The sequence below is a fragment of the Anolis sagrei genome, chromosome 2, assembly GCF_037176765.1.
Source record: "Anolis sagrei isolate rAnoSag1 chromosome 2, rAnoSag1.mat, whole genome shotgun sequence".
Taxonomy (NCBI): domain Eukaryota; kingdom Metazoa; phylum Chordata; class Lepidosauria; order Squamata; family Dactyloidae; genus Anolis; species Anolis sagrei.
The window spans coordinates 28,522,625-28,544,790 of record NC_090022.1 but is presented as its reverse complement, the minus strand read 5'-3'; the positions used below and the strand labels follow the sequence as shown (position 1 = coordinate 28,544,790).

General features: G+C 40.0%; 2 protein-coding genes across 2 annotated transcripts in view; one reads left to right on the top strand and one right to left on the bottom strand.

Moving 5' to 3' along the window:
• The first annotated feature begins 650 nt into the window (after nt 1-650).
• Nucleotides 651-22,166, top strand: part of P4HTM (prolyl 4-hydroxylase, transmembrane) — a 36,502-nt gene continuing 14,986 nt past the window's right edge. The window contains exons 1-3 of the mRNA XM_060766483.2: nt 651-1,118; nt 5,799-5,880; nt 21,121-21,311. Coding sequence (XP_060622466.2) covers nt 666-1,118; nt 5,799-5,880; nt 21,121-21,311 — 726 coding nt within the window. The 5' untranslated portion in view covers nt 651-665. The remainder of the gene's footprint in view (nt 1,119-5,798; nt 5,881-21,120; nt 21,312-22,166) is intronic.
• Nucleotides 11,534-18,055, bottom strand: LOC132766715 (secreted frizzled-related protein 5-like). Its single transcript, XM_060761023.2, has 4 exons — nt 17,658-18,055; nt 13,803-13,972; nt 12,661-12,747; nt 11,534-12,012 (listed from the first exon to the last, which is right to left on the bottom strand). Exons 1-4 carry the CDS (start codon nt 17,954-17,956, stop codon nt 11,699-11,701), a joined length of 870 nt encoding a protein of 289 aa, XP_060617006.2. The 5' UTR covers nt 17,957-18,055; the 3' UTR covers nt 11,534-11,698.

Here is a 22,166-nt window from a genome sequence, read left to right as displayed (position 1 = left end):
CCGACCAAGGGCAAGATGGATGGATGGCATCCTTGAAGTGACTGGACTGACCTTGAAGGAGCTGGGGGTGGTAACGGCCGACAGGGAGCTCTGGCGTAGGCTGGTCCATGAGGTCACGAAGAGTCGGAGACGACTGAACGAATGAACAACAACAACACAATATATTATATTATTAGCATAGCACAGGAGACAAAGTGGAACTGTCTTCTGACCTCTTCTCTCTTCACTCTGGCCCAGAGCAGCAGTTGGTTTACTTATATGGATAGAGATTGATAGATATTCAGCCCTCTGCTAGCTCCGCCCACTTCTCTCATTTTGTCAACAAACCCGCACGTGAACAGACCCGGATAAGGCCATTTTAGCCTTATCAAAAATGGCTCCCATTTCCTCTCCAGCTCAGTTACATGACAAGGTGCCCTTCTTCAAAATGGCTTCCCGCTCCAGGGCTATGACGTCAGCGAGGTGGAAGCGGAGCCGAAGAGGCTCCTGCAGCCGAAGGACGTGACCTCCACTAAAGTTGGCGCTTCCCATCTACAGTAGTTTGAGTCGCCAGTTGTTGTGGGACTTCATTTCCCAGAATTCCCGTTCATCGGCGATGTCGGCAGGGTCTCCTGGGAATTGAAGTCCTAAAGGGCAAAGGCGCGATCGAGAGGCTCCCGAGCGTGATGACGCAAGGCTACCCCCGCGCGCCAATGTTTATACAGCGAAGCCTCCAGGAAGTGCTGGCTTCCCATTGGCGGGGCGGTTGCCGTGGCGACGGGCCTAGCATGGCTGTGGCGGCCGGGTCGGAGTCGCCTTCTCCGCCGCCAAAAGAGGAGGAGGAGGAGGAGGCGGAAGAGGAGGAGGACGAGGGCCCCTCGCTGCCAGGGGCCCCCCTGGGGCGCAGGGCCGTCTGCTCCAGGCCTTACTTCGTGGTGCTGATGGTCTTCGCGCACCTCTACGTGCTCAACGTGCTGGGCTTGCTGCTCTTCGTCCACATCAGCGCCGATGACGGAGGAGGAGGAGGAGAGCCGGGCAGAGAGGCGCAGGACTCGAACCCAGCGCCGCCCCCAGTGCCAATGCCAATGCCCATGCCCTCGGCTCCCCCGCACCTCCTGCCCCGCCTCGAAGGCATCAAGGCAAGTCTCTCTCTCCACTGAGGGACGGAGGCCGCTTGGCTCAGGCTAGGGAATCTCCAGAGTTGTCCTTTGGCGAGGCCTTCTCTGTGGCGGCCTCAACAAACTCCCAGCATTCCATAACATTGAGCCTTGGTTACATCCAGACTTGACTACTGCAATGCGCTCTACGTAGGGCTGCCCTTGAAGACGGCCCGGAAGTTTCAATTGATACAGCAGGCAACAGCCAGGCTAGGTTCTTGTGGTTTTTTTTCGGGCTATAGGGCCATGTTCTAGAGGCATTTCTCCTGACGTTTCGCCTGCATCTATGGCAAGCATCCTCAGAGGTAGTGAGGTCTGTTGGAATTAGGACAATGGGTTTATATATCTGTGGAATGGCCGGGATGGGGCAAAGAGCTCTTCTCTGCTAGAGCTAGGTGTGAATGTTTCAAACGACCACCTTCATTAGCATTTGAAGGCTTGCCTGAGCCTGGGAAAATCCCCTGTTGAGAGGTGTTAAGATGTATCTCCCTCTACGTCCCACCCCGAAATCTAAGATCATCTGGGGAGGCCCTGCTCTCAACCCCACCACTCTCACAAGTGAGGCTGGTGGGGACGAGGAGCAGGGCTTTCTCAGTGGTAGCCCCTCGCCTGTGGAACGCACTCCCGGGGGAAATCAGGGCATCATCATCCCTCCTCTCCTTCAGGAGGAGGGTGAAGACGTGGTTATGGGACCAGGCCTTTGGGCAATCAGGCAATTAAATAAGACAGTCAGGTGAATAAGACCAACAGGATTGATGAAGTGGAATGGAAAACTAGAACTATGAGTTAGCGATCGCTGACCTTGTAAGAGAGGAATTGGGTTTGTATTGGTTTTTATTGATTTTAGTGATTTTATTGATATAATGCATGAACTAGTGTTATGTAATTGTGTAATTGTCTAATTTTGTGTTGATTGTTTTGTACTGCAGGCATTGAATCGTGCCTTGCTTCTGTAAGCCGCCCTGAGTCCCGTTCGGGGTGAGAAGGGTGGGGTAAAAGAACCCCAAATAAATAAATAAATGTGCCTGGTTGTTTCCTCTCTGCTGTTTTGCTGTTGTAATTTTAGAGTTTTTTAATACTGGTAGCCAGATTTTGTTCATTTTCATGGTCTCTTCCTTTCTGTTGAAATTGACTACATGCTTGTGGATTTCAATGGCTTCTCTGTGTAGTCTGACATAGTGGTTGTTGGTGTGGTCCAGCATTTCTGTGTTCTCAAATAATATGCTGTGTCCAGCCAGGCTCCTTACTGGAGCAAACTATAGGGAGCATACAACGCCTCTATTTTTTTTTTGTCGTGTCAGGAGCAAGTTGCTTCTGGTGTGAGAGAATTGGCCGTCTGCGAGGACGTTGCCCAGGGGACGCCTGGATGATTTGATGTTTTTATCATCCTTGTGGGAGGCTTCTCTCATGTCCCCACGTGAGGAGCTGGAGCTGATAGAGAAAGCTCATCAGCCTCTCCTCGGATTCGAACCTGCGACCTGTCGGTCTTCAGTCCTGCCAGCACAGGGGTTTAACCCACTGCGCCACCGGGGGCTCCCCAGTGAAATTAGGTTAACTGCTTCCCTCCTGTCCTTCGGGAAAAAGTTGAAAAGGTGGCTATGGGATCAGGCATTTGGATAGTAGGTTGATAAATGATGACAATGCTATGGTAAATGGACTATGGACAGGCTCCGGACCAAGTTGTTGATTGTAGAACTCAGATTTAGATTTGGCCAACGAATTGAATTTGCACTATTTTAAATGGTTTTAATTTATATTAATGTTTTATCTATTTTGTAATTGTTGTTTTATCTGTGTGGATATGGGAGGCATCGAATTGTTGTCAGCTGTAAGCCGCCCTGAGTCCTCGTTCGGGGATAGAGAAGGGTGAGGCACAAATATCTTAAATAAATAAATAAATAATAGTGGGGTCGTGGACCATATTTTAGTTCTTGTGGCCCACTGATGGTCCACGGACCACAAGTTGGAAACCACTGTTCTTCACTTTTGAATGAATGCAGCTTGACCCTGCTTTAAATACTATGTCTCAAGGTTGTGGAATCTTGGGAGCTGTAGTTCAGTGAGGCACCAGCACTCATAGGCAGAGAAGACTGAAGAACCTGTCAAACAAAAACTCACATAAGTCACAATATTGAACCATGCCAGTTAAAGTGAGGACTTCATCTAAACATGAAATTAATGTATATTGCATATGCACTTTGTATGTACAGCCTGAAGATGATCCTATACAACGTATTTTTAATTATTTTAGTCACAGATTGGGTATATTGAATCACCAGCAGGAAAACTCATTGATAGTTTTAGATTTTGTAGCATTATTTATTGATTTATTGATTTATTTGCAGTATTTATATACCATCCTTCTCAACCCTGAAGGGGACTCAGGGTGGTCCACAATGTTGGAAACAATTTAATGCCATTGATAAAAAACAGTATAAAACATAAAAATTGACCCTCCTCCGATAAAACATTAAACATTATTAAACACATCACATAAGATAACATCATATATCACACGATTTTGGATTCTCGGATAAAAGATGCTCAACATGTACCTGATTTTGCAGATTCAGGGGATAGAGAGTTTTTGAAAGACAGTAAGCATATTTTTAAATAGCAAATTTTGTGAAGAGCTCCTATTTATTTATTTTATTTCAAATATTTGTACCCCACCTTTCTCTACCCCCAAATGGGAACTCACATGACACTATCTTCAGTGTGCATCTTTGTCTTATTTTCTTCAGTGTTCTCTCTTACATTGAAATAGCTGTTCAGAAGAGAAAGATGAAACGTGTTTTGCTTAACAGTGCTTATTACAGCCCTCCCCAGACTGATGGTCTTCAGTTGTGCTGGATTACAACTTCCATCAACCTTCACCAGGACTGCAAAAAGATGATCAAGCATAATGGGAGATGTCCAAAACCCCTGGACATCTCCCTTTGTGTAGGTGTAGAGAGATATGATTCTAACTGCCTATCTGGAAATGCCCATAATGTTGCCCCCCTTTTTCAGCATGCAGATAATGGGATTTTAAAAGATTTTACTACACAGGACTTTAAATGGATCAAGGGAATTGTAATGCTTTTAAAATTCATTTCCTGAGGTGATGTAGCACTGTGAATATGTTGTTTGGAAGCAATCAGTTTATTACTGCAATCCCTTTCATCATAACAATGCAGTGATGAGCATAACTAATATGAATTATTTGCTCTTCGATTTTAAAAGCTTCCATTCCCTTTTCTGTATACATTCTCACAGTCTTTGTGTATTTGGATGAAAAATAATTGAAAAACCAGACAGAGCAGTAAGGCTCTGTTTTCTATGGTGTGATGTGAGGATACATCTGCCTAATTAACATTATACATATTGAATTTTGGTTGGATTAGTACGTTATAATCAATTCTTGACTGGTATAGAAGGATCTGACATGAACAGTACTGATGCAACTTGGACTTTCATTGGTCTATAATGCCTACTTTTTCTGTAAAAATCAATAATGGGAAATGACATATCTGTCAGGATGGGCCTGTTCTCCAGATATGTTTTGGAACCTGTTGTAACAAAAATTTTCTATTTAAAGGGAATGCAGCTACAAGGAGTTGCACAACTTTCAAATTATTTGGAAGTAGTACTGTACTTTGGAAAGTGATAATGAAAAAGGTACAAAGAGATATTAGCACCTCACCAGCATTTCCTGTTACAATTAATGTCTTAATAGTAGTTTGTGAAGTTACAGGCTGGTGGCAATTAATGCATTTTAAGGCCTTTCAAAATATGAGCTCTCCTCCACACAAACATACTATGAGAAAAGATGCATGATTGGGATGGTTTGATTTTAATTGATGTTTTAATAATTCTTATTTTAACTGTTTTGTTTTTAATGGTAATTTTTATTTTATTTTATGGACATATGTATGTATAGCATTGAATTGCTGCCTGTTGTAAGGCTGTCTTGAGTCCCCTTTGGGGTGAGAAGGGCGGGGTACAAATGGGTTAAATAAATAAATAATTATGTCTACATTTACAGTTGTCTCTCTGCATCCATGGGTTCTGCACCCTTGGCTTGAAAATATTCTACAATATTTTCCCCCAAAAGCAAACCTTGGGTTTGCCAATTCATATAATAGGCCATTTTATGTGTTACTGTATATAATGGGACTTGAGCATCCATAGATTTTGGTATCCACAAGAAATTGGGTTATTACCAAACTGGAGGAGATTCCAAGAATTCATTGCATTGCAATGAGGTAACATGAAAGGAAAGCCGTCTTGAAAATGTTAAGTTTATGGACTGATTCTAGAAAATTCATACTGTAAATGTTAAATGATAATTGAGGTATGATTTAGAACTGCTTAGTCGAGCTGCATACTATCTGGTACTTAAGAGTTTGCCGTGCCATGCTTCATGTGGGCATTGTGTACAGTTCTGCAGTATGATGGGGGCCGCGTTCAGACCTTTCCTGACGCTTTAGTTCTGTACTTTACAACATTCAGAATCGAAATCATGCATATGAAGCTGCCTAAAGAGTTCTGAACCGATACTCTGGCCTTAGCTATTTCAGCAGATGCAGTGGATAAATGTGATTATAATTCTGCATGATGGAACAGTCCATCTGCGTTAGAAGTATAGCATTTAATTCATTATTTTCTTACTTTTTCAAGGTGGGTCATAAACAGAAGGTGGAGCTGGTTCCTAACAAAATCCATTTCATGAAGACACTCAGCTTGAAACCACTTCTTTTTGGTAAGAAATAAACACTCAAGGAAATACATATAAGTCCTGGGAATTCCAGTCCTGTTACTAGAGGAAAGACACATAGCAAATATTTAAGCTAGGTTTCTTTTTATTGATTTGTCTTTTATTTATTTTGATCCTATAAGAATTTTTGCATTAATCATACTAATTATTAACGTGTATTGGCTGTATTCAGGGCTCTTGTACAGCAGTACATCTGGATATTTTTCAGACCCATGATTCAGCTTTGATCTCCATCTGCAATGCAGAACACATTTCCATTTTTTGTCTGTATTTCCTTGATTCTAAGAGATACTGTTTTCCCATATAAACAGCTGTAAAAATGGGATGCCTCTTAGAAACACGGGAGTTTTTTAATACATGTAAATAAAACTTTTTTTCTGATGGTGGCAACTGAAATTAGTGTGCGTCTTACAATTGATGGCATTTTAGAATTAAGGAAATATGTTATATGTCCTTCTTTCACCACTTTTCCCTAGGGTAGAAGGGTAGAACTGAGAGAACGTCTCCTTTGCTCCATACAGCTGTGGAAAAGATCAGTTGTTGCCCATTTATATGCTAGTATCAGCATATCATGTTGACATTTCCAAGAAAGCCTGTACTCTAAGATCATTCCCTCTGTGTTCGTTATGAGAAGGTTGGGGACAGGGAGAAAAAAGGAATGGAAGACGAACATATGTTTGACCTTCCTTTTGTCCAGTTCAGTCAACTGTAGATAAGTCGTCGTTGTCTGCCTTGAAGACATTTTCAGTTTTCTTGGCAATAATTATTTGTTCAGAGGTAGCTTGCCATTATCTTCCTGTGGGGCTGCGAGAGTGTGACTTGCCCTGTGTTACCAGTGGGTTTCTATGACCATGAACGGGATTCAAATCTTTGTCTCTCAGGACCCTTCCACATTGCCATATAATCCAGATTATATGGTTTGAACTGGGTTATATGGCAGTGTTGATTTATATAATCTAGTTCAAAGCAAATAATCTGGGTTATCCACTTTGATATGGCAGTGTAGAAGGGGCCTCAGAATCCTATTCCAACATTCGAACCAGCAAGGAACAAAATTACTTTTTTTTTTTTAACATTTTATTTTTTATTTTTCAAAGGACATTTTTTTTCAATACATCCAATCACCCAGTGCTAACCCTTCACCCCCGACCAGCCAATTACAATATTTATTCCCAAAAATCAGTTGTTTCTATTACAGGTTTGGTCCCCTTACCTTCTATATATACATATTCTATAAATTTCCCCCAAATCTTCCCAAAATCATCTTTTTTTGATAATCCTCTTTTAACCTTAATGTTTCCTGTCAGTTTATCATTTATTGCGATGTCCCAGATCTCCCTATACCACTCTTCCAATTGACACTCCCCTCCTTCTTTCCATTTATTAGCTATTAATAATCTTGCTGCTGTGACCAGATTGGCAATTAATTCTTTTAGTTCTTTTGGTATTTTAACATTGTCAATAAATGACAGCAGTGCTATCTCCGGTGTTCCTGTTATCTCTATTTGGGTGATTTTTCTTATTTCTTGAAATACATTTTCCCAAAAATTGTGAACATATTTGCAAGACCACCACATGTGTATATATGTGCCAGTTTCTTGACAGCCCCTCCAGCACTGCTTAGAATGTTTCTTGTCAATTTGATTTAAGGAACAAAATTACTAAGGCAGATAAAAATTGCTACTTGTTTTGTTGGCAAATAATAATTACTGTTTGTTTGTTTGTTTATTTAAAAAAATTATACCCCGCCTTTCCCCAAATAAGAGCCTAAGGTGGTTTACAGCAGATAAAACATGCATAATAAAAGTTTAAAAATTTTAAACCAAATACTAGTAGTAGTTGTTAATGAGTGTGAAACATGAGTCTTAGCACAGATAAGAGTGTTGTATGCCATATAGAGTCAATCTCTTTCCCCTAACACACACATTAGCATTCAAAAGCAGGACTTACAAGGCAAATGACAAACCTTGTCTTCCCTTTCTGTTTCGTCTGTCTGTCTTTTTTCTTCTTCAAGAAATTAAATTATGAACTATACACAGCTAAGAACATAGTCTTGCTTTGGAATAAAAGTCCTATTTTTTTCCTAATGCCTCATCAGCAATTATCCCCCTTCCCCCAGTTTACACATTCTTTGCATTCATCCTTTTCTCACTACAGATAACTTAATTTGGACCCGAGCTCAGCAGAGCAAAAATCTGTCTTCAAGACTAGGACTGAAGTCCAGTAAACAACGTGTTCTCCCCCCCCCCCCCCACCCCTAAACAATCGACTCTAGATCTTTTAGTCAGTGATAGCAAAAATAAAAATAAAAATCATGAAGCGCCTCACAAACTAACAAAATTCAAACAGCATAATCTTCCATGGAGTAGAGTTCTTATCACAGTTGTCATTAGTAAAACCTGACACAATACATTCATTCCTTTTATGGGTATCATAAATATTTTCATGTTTGTTTTTTAAAATCTTCTCCAGTCTGCTGTAACCAAGGAAAATAGCAGAAAAGAACAGGCAGGAACAGGCATTTAAAATGGCTCAGTCAACTCCCATTCAGTTAGGGAGGTTCCAGGTAAGGCATTTGTCCTGCCTTCTTCTACGTACTTGTAAGCCTTTGCTTTTCACCACTTTATTTATTCTGTCTACAAATAATATGTTAAGGTTGAAATTGGAGACTTGGCAGCTTTGGCTAGCTTAGCAACTGAATTTGTAAGTTCAGTTGGGAAAACATAATTTTCTTCTTGCTATATCTTTAAAGAGCAAAATACTGCAGTTGGTTCTTGCTAGAGGCAGCTTCCTAGGATTAAAATCGTTGTTGCTATAGTGACAGTGGCAAACCTAACTGTTGACTCCTGAATATAGATTGAGATTCATTCTATATGTCTATGGCACAATGTTAATTACAAAGCATCTGATTTAAAACAAACCACTGTCAACCAAAACTTATATTTGAGACTGAATAATTATATTCTTGGCAGAAAATAAAAGAATGAGACCGAAAGTATACACTGATGGTATTTCACTACAGAGCAACTTTGCCAGTGGCAATTAAAACAGCTGGTCCTCTTTTCAGTCCACTGCTAATTTGGACATTTGCAAACATGACAACCTTACAGAGTAATAGAAACATAGAGCTGGAAGGCGTCTCATGAGCCGTTGAGTCTTCTAACCTCTACATCTTTTCAGAAGGTGGTCCACCAAAGAATCTCTCTTGACTCTTCCAATGCTTCGGATGTCTGAAAAATGTTGCTGCCTCAGCATGGCATTTCCAGTTACCATTGCAAGAATAATTTATCCTTTGAAATTTTAAATCAAGGTATTGATCAGGTGAAATTTTAAATCAAGGTATTGATCAGGTGTCCTTTTAAGTTCTTACTCCTGACTGCAGAACCTGCCTGCAGTAATTTGTTTTGAGGTTTTCTTAGTCCTACTTAGGTAATGAATACCTAGTCCATATAGAATCATAGAGCTGGAAGAGACCCTAAAGGGCATCCAGTCCAACTCCATTCTGTCAGGATCATACAATGCACTCCCGACATATGGCCATTCAACCTTTGTTTAAAAAACTATAATTGGCATATGACAATGGTTGGATCTTTCCATTTCCAATAAACGATAAGAAACAGTCAAGTGAAGGTAAGTGAGAGACTAGATTGTTTACACATAAACTAACATAAATAAGCTACGCAGCCTGACACTTAGTATGGTATTGACTTTACCTGAAAGAATGAATTGTCTGCCTTCGAAACAATAGATGCTTATATATATGGTATTAGTATGTGGCAGTTTTCCTATAGGTACTTTCTATCTATTAGATACTTCAATAAAATCCACAGACGCCAAAAATAAATCTCTGTCACACCCAAACCATCCATTTATGAATCAGATGAGTGCTCTTCTCCTTCACACATTCTGGACTATTTGTCTTTTTCCCATTCTGCCTCTTGGTCTTCATTTTCCCCACTTTTAAACATTATGTGTGCCAACCACCAATCCTACCAAGATACACAAGTGTTCTATTGCATGTTTTCTTCCCTTTCTGAAACTAGGCTGTAGTTAAAATTGTTTTGTCCGTGGCTTTTACTGGATTTATATTATGGAGAAACAAGCAGCAAATCAACAGACAACAGATATTTCAATATACATATAATATAAAAATTAACAATACTCATTTATTCCTAGCAAGCACAGCCATATGGCATACAGTTTTTAAAAAACATATTTATAATACATATACTGTGACTAGTTAGCAGATTTTCATTCAAGAGGAAAACATAGCAAGAAACTAGACAGCTTTTTTGCAAAATAGTTTTACTATTGGTGTGGACAACTTCCACAGTCATTGCGCTTCACTGGACCTCCTGCAATACAGGTGGAAGCCACACAGCTCTCAAGTGTAGCATTGCTAGGGATGTTGCTGAAATGTATAGGTTTTCTGTAGTGCAGGACAGTGCTAGCATGTTTTCTTACACCATAGAGTAAGACTGCAAAGCAGAAATCTAACTCTGTGATTGAAGTGTCAGGAAAATGTGAGGATTCCAATAATAGAATTGGAAGAGACCACAAGGGCCATCCAGTCCAATTCCATTAGCCATGCAGGAACACACAATCAAAACATTCCCAACAGTTGGCCATACAACCTCTGCTTAAAAACCTCCAGAGAAGGAGACTCCACCACCTTCCTGATGTTTATGTGGAATTTCTTTTCCTGGAGGTTGACTCCATTACTCTGTGTCCTAGTCTCCAGAGCAGCAGAAGACAAGCATGTCCCCCTCCTCAATATGGCATCCTTTCAAATATTTAAACATGGCTAACATGTCTTCTCTTGTCCCTTTCTTTTCTCTAAGCTAAACATACCCAGCTCCCTAATGCACACTTCTGTTGTTGGTTTTGAAATACATAGTATTCATAATCTGTGAGTCCTGAAGAGATTTTTCCTCATACAATGTATATGTTTGCGTCAAAGTATAAAATAATTTGGCTTGTTGTGGAAACAAGGATTGATGAGAAAACCTCAGTTGAGACACCTTTCCCCCATGATAATTTTTTCAGGAGTGAATTTCCCTTCCCAGCGGTAGATTTCTCTCACTTCTTGTTGTCTCACTTCTATTCTTAACTAAGAGTTGTTTGTAAGTTGGACGTTTGTAACTTGGGGACTGCCTGTATCAAGGTTTCATTTTCTGCTTATGATTGCTGAAGTTTCTATGCAGTAGAATTAACTTTCTACATGTTTCTATAGTCGTATTTGGTCTGCAGACTTAATAATAGTTGCCAATAACATTTCTTCCTGAATGAAGCTTTCCCAAATTCTTTTCTTAGGGATTTTCAAAAATTTTACTTCTAGGGAATGTTTTCTGAAAACATTGTGGACATTTACACATCTCTATATCTGCCAGATAAAACAAGCGCACTGTAGAGATTTCTGAGGAGTGTGTTGGAATCACATTCAGGGAATTCTTGGATTTTCATGTTGCTCAGGAGAACATGAAGTATCTCATCACACTGTTAACGTTTGCACTGGTTAGGAAACTTTTCTATTGCTATTCTTCTTTCATTGAGGAACTTCAGATTAGCATCCAAGGACTTTCAGGATTCTTCAGTGTACAGTTTGAAAATTATTTTCTTAGTGCCGTGGTGCCTGCATTCAGTTTTTTTTAACCCTAAGACAATTATACATTATATACAGTTGTGTACACGCCTAAGAACTTGGATCCTTTTTTTAAAAAAACAACCGAAATCCTTCTAGATAAATGTCAGGACATAATTTCTATCATTGAAATGAGATTTTACACCAGGGGCTAAAAGCAGTTCAGACCCGACACTTGTAATGTTTCCACCGCCGCGCAGCAGTCTGTAAATTTCGGTTCTTCTTGTGCCAGGCATAGGCTTTGTGCACCACAATTTTGCCACTCTGCATATCACCACTGATTACATATACCCCCGTGTTTGTGCCTCTCATAATGTTGTGTACACAGGTAGCATCTAGGTCCAGCCACTGCTGGAGTTTTGGGTGAGCTTCAGTCTTGAGGAGAGGGCCATGCTTCAGAACTTCTAGTTTTGAGTCAAGGTCAAAGTCAGCAATGGCAGAGGTCTTGTTCTTCCTAGAAATCCTGATCTTCACAGCTAAAACAAAAGCAGACATATCTCTATTAACAAAGCCTGAAAAAGAAGCTCATGTTCATAACATCTTTTTTATACCAGTCCAGCCATAACTTTGCTCCTAGCCTTCTGTCTAGCAAATAGTTGTTTTTTTAGTAAAATCAGAAGTTGCCTAAGGGCAGAGAAGGGTGGTATACAAATATAGTAAATAAATAAATAATAAATTAAGAGAATGGTGAAGGATACCTATGAAAGCACAATTTTGTTGTTGTATAGCAGCAGTATATCTTTAGTAAACACTGCAGTAAAGCTTACTAAGAGAAAGAATGAGATTCTGCAGTAGCCAATCCTACTGTAGTGATGTGCCGGCATTCAGCAGGCAGCTGCTTCCAGAATTCTTTTCATAATTCAGTGTTCAAACCGCTACACCATACTTTCAAAACAACATATATACAAAATAGACAGGGAATAGCTTGAGGGTGATTTTCATTTCGAAAATTACTTGGGATCAAAAATGTCAGCCTCCTTCATCCAGCACACACACACACACACAAATATCCACTTATTGTTTGCCACTAAGCAGGTCAGAAAATGTGGATGTTTACTCCTTGTTTGCCGAGACAAGGAGAGTACCTTGAGCAGGTAGAGGAGTGGGAGCAGTTGTTTACTTACCAAAATCACTGGTGCAAAAGTTTTCCAGAATTTCCTTTGGAGAGCTGGGTTCTTCTAGTTCACAGTCTCTGCAGCTGGCCCGGGGCACTGTTGGAAAACGTACAGTTTTAGCTGTTTTTTGAGGCTAACATCTTGTCAAACAGCACTTTTCTACTGCTGGTGCTACATGAGTCTCTGGCTGCCAGTTCCTGGCCATTTCCCAGGAAATGAAGAAAAACCTATTGCTAAAGGGGATAAATACATTCTCTATCCCAGGCACATGGTGGGGAAAGTATAGTGGAATCCCTGCATCTTACTAGGTCAAGAGGCACTAACCTAAGTAAGTTCATAGGGTAGTAATAGTGCCTTTCCCTTGAAGCACAAGAATAATAAAATCAACTTGGTTGAAATTGACTTTATCTTATGCCCTCATGCAAAATGAACTGGTTCACAACCTTTTCCCTCAGAAGCTTCTGAAATCTGCTCCTGGACGTCTTAAACTGTCAGTGTAGTAAACAGGTCCCTGCATTTCTATCAAATCCACAAGATAAGGACTCTCATTCATTGGAAGTCTTTAAACAGAGACAGACATAAATATCTCAGGAGAGCTTTAGTGGTGCATTCTTGCATGACAAGGCATTTCCCTGGATGGTCCTTGCAGTCCTTTCCAGCTCTGTGATCCTAGAAGGTTATTTTACATTGAAAGTGGGAGCCAGTATGGCATACTGATTTGAGTATTGAACTTGAACCCCAGGAGACCAAAATGTGAATCTTCCAAGCCATAGAAGCCCACAGGGAAACCTTCAGGAAGCCACACTCTGTCAATCTCAGAAGATGGCAAAGGCAAACTTCCTCTGAACAAATCTTTTCAAGAAAGTTCAATGACAGCTGGGCCTTAAAGTTGTGGTAAGTCAGAGGTGACAGTTTGAGGCTCTGAGGGAATTTGGGGTCACCTGGCACTGCAAAAATGCCTCTTCTAAGAAGGTTCCATGGATGAAACCTTTTGACGAAAGAAATGGGAAAGAGAGTCTGGAATTGACTGCAAGCCACTCTTTGTCCACCCCATTTTACCATTCACATATTTCTGCCCTCACTCTAAGTGTGTGTATGTGTAAAGAAGAAGAAGGTGTAATGAGGCAAGTACAGATAGTAAAATCCCATACTTCTCCTGCTTGAGGTGCTTTCATCTGTGATAGAGGCGATGCACAGCTCGTGATCTTCAGGAAATTTGTTGCAATTCAGGATTTCAGGCCAAGGATAGCCATAGCAAGCCATGACTGGAGCGCAGCTGCCCCTGACTGCTTCACACAGGCTGCGGCAGGGAGAGATGATCCTAAAGAGAGAAGGAAGACAGGCTCAGATGCAAATCTAAAGGGCATGTGCCTGCTTGTTCACCCACTACTTTGGGGGTGGTTATATGGTGTTATAAAACATCCATTATAAATACTGTATTAGTTACAGTATTTCGGTTTCAACTGTGAAATGCTAATTTTGGAAAGAAAACTGTCCGTTTGTTATTTTATGCTAAAAATAATGTTTATTCACATAATGATTTTAATAGATGAGATGTGTGGCCTTTTGAACACTGGATTACTACTCTGGAGAACAGGTTTTAAATCTTTGGCTCAGCTATAGAAATTCACTGCTTGACCTTGGTCAAGTCACACCATCTCATCCTCAGAAAAGTCATTGATAACTTCACCTTAGGATTGCCATAAGTCAGAAATAACTTGAAGTCATATAACAACAACATTTTGCTTCCTTTTCTACAATTTGCTATTAATTTCTTGACCCAGTGAAACATGCTGTCAGTGTCTTTAAACGGTATTGTTTCATTATCTGGGTAGAGGCCACAAAGGGGCGCTAGACAGAGAAAGATAGTCCAATTTGGGGACAGGAGTTGACCGAGTAAAACTATTTTCCCCTGTTTTCCTGTTATTCCCCCCACCCATGTCATCGTTGTTTATAACATGGGAAGTGGGGGAGGGTATTATTGTTTTAATGTTTATTGTTATTGCTTTAATGTTTATTGTTTTGCTTTATGAGTTTTATTGTTGTATTTGTTATTCTGTTGTTTTATTGAGGGCCTTGGCCTTTTGTAAGCTGCACCTAGTCCTTCAGGAGATGTTTGGGGGTATAAATAAAGTTAATAAATAAATAAATAACCAGCAAAAACAGGGGAAATGGTTTTCCTCCTTCAACTCCCCCCCCCCCCCCCAATAAAATGGAGTATCTTTCTCTATGTGAAATGGAGTATCTTTCTCTTGTGGCCTCCGCCTGGATAATGGAACAGTACCCTTTAATTATAATTGCATCAAAATGCCCATAATTAATGTGAACTTTATGTAGAGATAAACAGTTGTATGTACACCCCATAGGATCCCCTCAGAGATAACAAGCTGGAACCTGTCCAGCAAAGAGCAACCAAAATTGTCAAAGTTCTTCCTAATGTTTATGTGGAATCTCTTTACCAACAATTTGAATATATTGCCAAGTATCTTACTATTTCATCACACTAGAGAATGAATCCGCTTTAAATCCGGTTGCTGCCTCCTGCAGAATTCTGGGGTTTGTCATTTAGGGAGGAGTCTTTAACAGCCTCACTAAACTATAAACCCCAGAATTCTGCTGGAGGCAGAAACTGGATTTTAAGTGGATTTATTCTAGAGTAGTTAGCCTCTAAATCAACAGAAAACAATCTGCCCCCCTCCTCAATGTGATGTCCTTTCAAATACTTAAACATGGCTGTCATGTCCCCTGTCCAGCTTCTTTTCTCCAAGCTAAACAAACCCAGCTCTCTAAGCCATTCCTTATAGGACTTGGTTTCCAAACCTTTGAACATTTTGGTTGCCCTTCTCTGAACATGTTCCAACTTCTCCATATCCTTGTGACACCTAGAACTGGACACAATCTTCCAAGTGAGGTCTGATCAAAGCAATATAAAGAGGGACTATGACTTCCCTCAGTCTCAATCTATTGTTGCAGCCTAGAATCACATTGGCTTTTTTAGCTGCTGCATTACACTGCTGACTCATGTTCAACTTGTGGTCTCCTAAGACTCCTAGATCACTTCACCTGAAACCACCTGTGTGTAACCCAGGTGATCTGCTGCTGGGTGATGGTGCATATTTCAAGACAGATTTTTAAAACTACAGCTTTCCTTTAGCAACCGTACCATGAACAAATGAGCTTTTATCTAGTGAACATAGCGAGGAATGACAAAGATGGAACTCATGAAAACATAGGAAGCTGTCTTTATGCCATTGGTACATCCAGTTCAGCGTTGTTTAAATGGACTGGCAGCAGCTTAACAGGATTGTAGACAGAAATTTTAGCCAACATTTTAAAGATACCAGTAATTAAACCTACACATTCTGTTTGCAAAGCATAATTTCTGTCATAGAGCTGCAGCCCTTCTGTTAGCTTCCTTTGTCTGCATTGAGCCTTCAGATCTATTTTTTTCATTTTCTAAATAGTGTGTTGTTATGATCCTGTTTGTAATAATTATCTTTGTCTTATATTTATTAAATCTAACTTGAGTTAATTAACTGCATCTCCATTGCTTTGAGAGAAAATGAACCATTTGTGCAAGTAAAGGACATTTTCCTTAGAGATGGAAAAGGCGTAAGAAAGGGCAAACAAAATGATCTACTGGCTGCAACATTTGGGATTTTACATCTTACTTCTGAAATATAGCCCACAGTGCCAACTATTCCAAGCTAATTTCAGAAGAAGGAACTGGCAAAATGACCTCTAGGTATTCCTTGCCTAACAAAACCCTGTGAAATGCATAGAGTCACTACAACTTGAAGACACCCAGAGAGAGAGCTTGGGGATTGGGGAGTAGTGAGATGATGGCCAGTCTTTCATAAAACTACTACCGAGGAACAACTGATTATTGATGCTCAATGGTAGTAAATAAAACAGATAAAATATAAAAGAAAAAACATATAAAAAGTGAATACTTCACATACTGTTGATTTTGTTTCTACAGAATGTAATAACAACCAGCAATTCCAGGTGGATTTCAAAGTATATGAAATCCATATTAAGTAAAGGTATTGATGGCTGCTATTCATTGAAACTGTATATTATTTTAGTATTAAGGACAACATGCCTCTCAGTATCAGGAGAACATGAGTGACAGGAACTATTATTTGTTTGGTAAAATATTTCTACTTCATCCAGTATGAAAAAGCTCTTGGGGCATCTCACGTATAACATTAGAAGAACAGGCTAAGCTATTTAAATATTGAGAGTAGTTTAAAGAAGCTAAAAAATATATTGAATATATTCATGTCCTTCCTATGGGCTTCCCTAGGCAATTGAGCAATTAACTTGATGCAGTACAACTCCTCTTATGTGCTGAAAGAGGGTTCCTGAAATACTTTATAAAATCATTGAAGTCTTAATATAAATTGTGGAACCATATGGCAGCACCAGTTAAATCATCAGCTTGTTTGTCATATCTATAGAGACAGTCTGTCATATCTATAGAGATAATGAGGCAACCAAGAATTTCACTTAAAAATACTTGTTTCTTTATATGTGTCCTTATTATGCTTGTGCCAATTAATACAAACATGGGGGGAAAACTCAAGGTTGGCTTTACATTTTCATAGGAGACTTCAAATTCAAAGATCATGTAAGTTTCCAGGTATGAAAAAAGCCACAATGTGTGTTGCTAGGAAAATAAGCCAGAACCACATCAGTCACATTGTAGAGGGGGTTATTTTAGGAGGGAGGGGGGAGGTTAAGTAAGGCTTCCCCAATTGCCTCTCTCCAAAAAGATTGGAGTTATAGTTCCCGTCACCTTTGCTGGTTGAGGTTGATCAGAGGCATGCTGCAGACCATTTTGCGTGTTTAGGATTTGGAAAGGTTGAAGCTGGAGAAAGAGCAAGGCAGAAATTCATGCAAATAAATCAAAGGTAGCAATGGGGTTGGAGCTGAAGAGGCAGGCAGCAAACAAAAGTGGAACACACCAAACAATACAGCCAATTGAAGAAAGTGTCATTTACCTGTCCAGGCAAATTGGGGCAAAGAGGGAGCAGAGGAAGATCCTGGCGTCCGGATGGCACTCTCTGGCTAGTAAGGGTAGCCAGCTGCTGGACTGCTGGATTGCTTCAGTCATGGTCTCATGGTCCAGCAGGTTAGGGAGTCTCATCTCTGTGTACCCAATGTCATAACACAAAGCCATGTTCCTTGGAATTGAAGTGCATCTGGAAGCACTTCTGCGGTAGCTTCCAAAAACTCCCACAAAGTCCCAAATTAGCAGATATCCCAACAGTGCTAGAAGCTGCTGCTGTGTGCATGGCATGGTGGGATGTCTCCAATAAGACAGATTTCCCAGATTCTCAGCAAAACCCTTCTCCAGAATAAATCCTGCCTTTCCAAAGGCGATCTAAACTGAGAAAGTCCTTGTGGGATGTGTTTATTATAGCAGAGAGGCCACCTGTGTATGAGTGCATCTTTATTAAGCTCACTGTTTGTTTGTTTTTTTCTTGGCCAGTAGCCCCCAACTGTTTGGAGTTTGACTAGCAGGTATTGAAAGGAGGGCAGTCAAATCAGTTTGAATGGTCCTCCCCACTCCACTATCTTGGATTTTGGATTGAATCATTGTTTGAGGACTGTTTGGGCCCACCTCCCCTTTCCCCCTCAAGGATTAGTTCTTATTTTATAAACAACACTGTTTCCCTCTCCTTTGTGTTTTTGGAGCAAAGCAATCACAAAGTTAATTAGGAGACATTTGTTTAGCTCCAGCCATTGTTAAAGAGGCAATGGGGTGTGTCAGCCCTGGATTGAGAGTGCTAACTCTTTGGGAAGATTCCCTGAATCTGGGAAGGGCTCCATGCAGGTCACTGTTGACATGCTGGATGGAGTTTGGCAACAGTTTTCTCTCCTGTAACCACGCCACAGGAAATTAATTGCTGATAGTCATCTACGTCTCATTTGGGCATTAACTGGGGTCCTGTGATACAAGTGGATTGCACTATTCTCAGATAATTGTCGAAAATGTTTATTGTCACCTCACTGCCGTTTTTAAATGTAGACCATGTCAAATCGGTGGGGGGGGCATTGCTCCTTGGGTTGGTTCCTTGTTAATTTGTTTTGTGCTGTTGACTAATAGGTGGGGGTAGCTAAGGGGATTATGGACTCCTCGTAACAGAATACATTCTCAGTCAGGGGTTTCATAGCCATTGTGTTGTCTTCTTTTCTGTTTCCTGTGACTCAAGAAACAGTTTCTTGGTGTTCTTGCTCTTTAGCAATTAAAACCTGAGTTAAAGCCAACATTTGAGTGTATCACCATATATATAAATAATTAGTTGTTTCTGGCATGTTTACAAGGAACTTTAGATGCTCTGGATAAACATTTTTATCAGGATGTACAAGGACTTACCTTTGCATTTCATTCTCCAGGTGCAGACTTGCTAAGTTATAAAGTCAGGATTTAAGTCGTAATATAAACCCCTGAGCAGTCCACTAGTAGTGAATGTTGCTATCTCCAAGCTCCAGCTGTTGTTCTGTCATATGGAAATAAAATTAGAAAGAAAGAAAGAAAGAAAGAAAGAAAGAAAGAAAGAAAGACCAAGGTAACAAGTAGGAAAGCATCTGAGCTCAATTTTGATGGTAATTTTCAGTCTCCTTCCTGGGCAACTTCCCGAACAGTTTATGCTGATAGAGAGAAAGGGAGATCTGCCACCATCCTGGTGGGAATCTCAAAAGTGTGGAAATGTCAAGCACTCTTCTAGCATATTAAGGTATAAGGTCCACATAGTCACAATGCCCAAATACCACCCACACATAGAGGGAGTGAATGAATCCATATCTATGGATGCACAAAGCTCTCAGATCATTGTGCATTTTCACAACGCCCAGAAAACAAAAGAACACAGTTGCAGCCACAATTATTCTATGTTTCTCATGCCTTAGTTAACAAGTGCTGTCAGTCCTGAGGCATATCTCGAGACAGATGTTCAAATCCCCCCATGCCAATCACAGTTATGAGTTGGAAGCAGCATGCAAAGTGAGTAAGAATAAGAGTCCACACATATATTCCTTGCCAGAAAGTGTACAAAGGACACACATCTCGAGTGACTAAGGAAGCAAGAAACAGATGTTCCATTCCTCCAGAGGGAATATGTCCCTACTTACTTCATATCAGCCAGGCCATCAACAGTTCTTTCAGGGAACCGATGATGATGATGATGATGATGATGATGATGATGACATTCTATTCCACCAATTTGGGATTCAATGTGGCTTATAACAAATTCTAGAATTCATAAAATACAACAGTTAAAAGGAGTAATAGTCAAAAAGATTAAAAACCAGATTAAGGCATACATCATTAAACACACACACATATATGTGCACCAGCAGAATAATCAGAAGACGCAGTGCATTCATTGAGCAAGACAAGTCTGTCAAAATAGAAAAGTTTTTACTTGTTTCCAAGTGGGAAAGTAAGTACAGTAGCATGCCAGTCTTAACTTTTCTGAGAAGGGAATTCCAGATCCTAGTGGGCAACTACTGAAAAGGCCCTTTCTTGTGCTCACACCAGATACATCTGTGAAGGGACAAAGATAAGGGCCTCCCCAGCAGATCTCAAAGTATGGGCTGGTTTGTAAGGGAGGATGCACTCCTTCAGATAACCTGGACCAGAGGGATGTAGGGCTTTGAATTGTGATCGACAATAGACCTGTTGCTACAAGGAAGTTGTGTATTGTGTGAGAAAGGGGACTCCAGAGACTCAAACTCCTGCTGCAAATGCTCTCACATTGTTGCCTTAAGGCACAGCAGCAGATACATATCAATAATGTTAAGGGATTTAAACTTTTTTTCCATGCCTCAGCATCAAGATCCAGTCATTGATACAAACAGGTTATAGCCATGAAGGGAATTGCCACCCAAATAATAATTCTGATTCCTCTCTCCCTTCCGTGAATTTTTAGACATGCAGTAACTTAAAACTTAAGTTGAACATAATAGAAATACAGTTAAACATCCAAAGAAAAAGAGTAAAGGAATATAAATATAAAAAATTGAGGTGTGGACAATGTTTAATGTCTAATTATCTGAAAAGCTAATAATTTGGAGGGTGACAGAAAAAAATGTGGTAGGGGTAGATTTTTTAAAAGGGAATGACTTTATTTCTGCTGGCCAGTAAATACACTCCTGGATGCCAAGCTTTTGTTTCCCTTGCATGAGATACCAAGATAAAACCAACTAGGAAAATAATTTAAGATCACATCTGTCATGTTCTGGATGTTTTGTCTCTTTGTTCAGGCTTCTTCACTTAGGATATAAAGGAGTTGTTTGTTGAATTTAGGAAGAGAAATTGGGAAAGAAGAGACAAAGGGCTAAATGCTTAGCCTAAATACCAATTCCTGAGCTGAGCAGCAAAGACAAATATGTTCCTTGGTATTTACCTTTTGATAGTAACATTTATTTTTTCCCTCTCTCTTCCTCTCTCTTGGGTAGAAATTCCAGACTTCCTGAGTGAAGATGAATGTAAATTAATTATCCACTTGGCTCAACTGAAAGGACTACAGAAAAGCCAGATTTTGCCTACAGATGACTATGAAGAAGCTATGGAAATGATAGATATCAGCCAGATGGATATTTTTAATCTACTAGATCACAATCAAGATGGACAACTGCAGCTGAAGGAGGTATATCGGGATGGGCTGTTGGTCATTCTTTCAGCGATATGAGGCTTGTAAATATGGAGCCATAACCATTTAATGCTGTAAGAATTGCAACGATAAGAATCAGAAAAATACACATCATGTTTGAAACAATGGCTTCTTTTTTGTTATGGAACAAAACTCGGGTTTCTTTTAATTGTGGATTATTAAACAAGCCAGTTTCAGACTGCTTTAACCCATAATTCCTAGATTAGACATAAAAACTTGGAAATAACCAGAGGCTCCTTTTCTCTCTCCTTTTTTAAAAAAAGTAAAATTTACAATGCTGCAGAGGGAGGGTGCCTTTTTTCAGACCAAACCCATGGGAGCCAGTAGAATCAGATTTTTGGATGCTGCATACTCCCATAATTGTTTATTCATTTATTTGCAAAACCGGGGGAATGGGTGTCTTTAAGAGACCACATGAAGTTGACAGGCAGCATTCCTCTCCTGCCCAAAGAAAAAGGGGAAGTTGATGCAGTTTATTTATTTATTATTTATTTCTTGCATTTATTAACCGCCGCTCTCAGCCCTAGGGCGACTTGTTAGTTCTTATAGTGCTGAAATATGGTTAGTGTTTCGTCCAAATGAGACCACACTGAGCATCTCTGAATTTGGCACATGTTAAGGGCGCAAGTTAAAGTGCCCTTAACTTGTACAGAATCAGCTTTGCACAACTCTGTATTTATCATCACCATCAAGACTCAAGGCAGTGTACAACATAGTGAAAATACATACATAAAACATAATTTATATGTTATTTAAAGACATCACCTAATATTAAAGCACATTAAAATAATTCATGCCAGTAAAATGTAAATTTTAATTCATAGTTTAAAA